This window comes from Nicotiana attenuata, unplaced genomic scaffold (assembly GCF_001879085.1).
Source record: "Nicotiana attenuata strain UT unplaced genomic scaffold, NIATTr2, whole genome shotgun sequence".
Classification (NCBI taxonomy): domain Eukaryota; kingdom Viridiplantae; phylum Streptophyta; class Magnoliopsida; order Solanales; family Solanaceae; genus Nicotiana; species Nicotiana attenuata.
In genome coordinates this window covers 107,429-108,154 of record NW_017671380.1, presented here as the reverse complement: position 1 = coordinate 108,154, position 726 = coordinate 107,429, and the positions used below count along the sequence as shown (strand labels likewise).

The window sequence follows — 726 nt, the reverse complement described above, 5'->3', positions numbered from 1 at the left end:
CTCAAAAACGTTACGGTACTATAGGTTTTCTAGTTGGCTTTAGACAATCAATAATACCATTATGTAACATGGAAGAACTTAGCTATGTGAAAGATCAAAAGAGTAGAACAACCTAAGAGAGATATCGAGCAACCATTCATTATTCCTAAAGGTGCAGAGTCCACAGGGCTTTGGTTCACAATATGTGGGTTAATGGCATGTCACGTCGAACCCTGCCATGGATAAAAACCTGATATTTAAGTGGATAAGTATAGAGGGGCTGAGCCATTCAAGATCGAGTTTTGAACCGTGTAAGTAGCTCGCCCTCGGGGATTCCTCAGTTATCCAAAAAACAGTGGGATGATCATGGTACCATCTGCACAATGATTCAACAAGTTGGAGAAACAACAGATGGCAAGTTTCAAAACAATGATGTTAATCCAAGATTCCTCGCCAACTATATTTTCCTCCAATCCAGTGTGGCTAATTCATACAGTGATTTACTACATTCCTGAAGATCAAAGCTTTAACCAACCCACTTTCCAGGTTAACTATTCTTATAATGGGTACATGCTAACTGAAGAGTTTAACTATAAGAGAGCTTTTCATTTAAAAAGAAGTATAAGGAGACAATTTTGTATACAAACAGAGCCATCTGATCCTCTTTCAAAATCATTCATGATGCCATTCTCCCCAATGCGCTTTGAAATTTTTTGGACGAGAGGTTTTGGCTTTCACCATAAACAT

General features: G+C 38.3%; 1 protein-coding gene across 1 annotated transcript in view; it reads right to left on the bottom strand.

Moving 5' to 3' along the window:
* LOC109207931 overlaps nucleotides 1-659 on the bottom strand; it is a 7,341-nt gene extending 6,682 nt beyond the window's left edge. Inside the window, exon 1 of the mRNA XM_019370928.1 lies at nucleotides 627-659. Within this exon, the coding sequence (XP_019226473.1) occupies nucleotides 627-659 (33 nt within the window). The remainder of the gene's footprint in view (nucleotides 1-626) is intronic.
* Nucleotides 660-726: the final 67 nt, after the last annotated feature.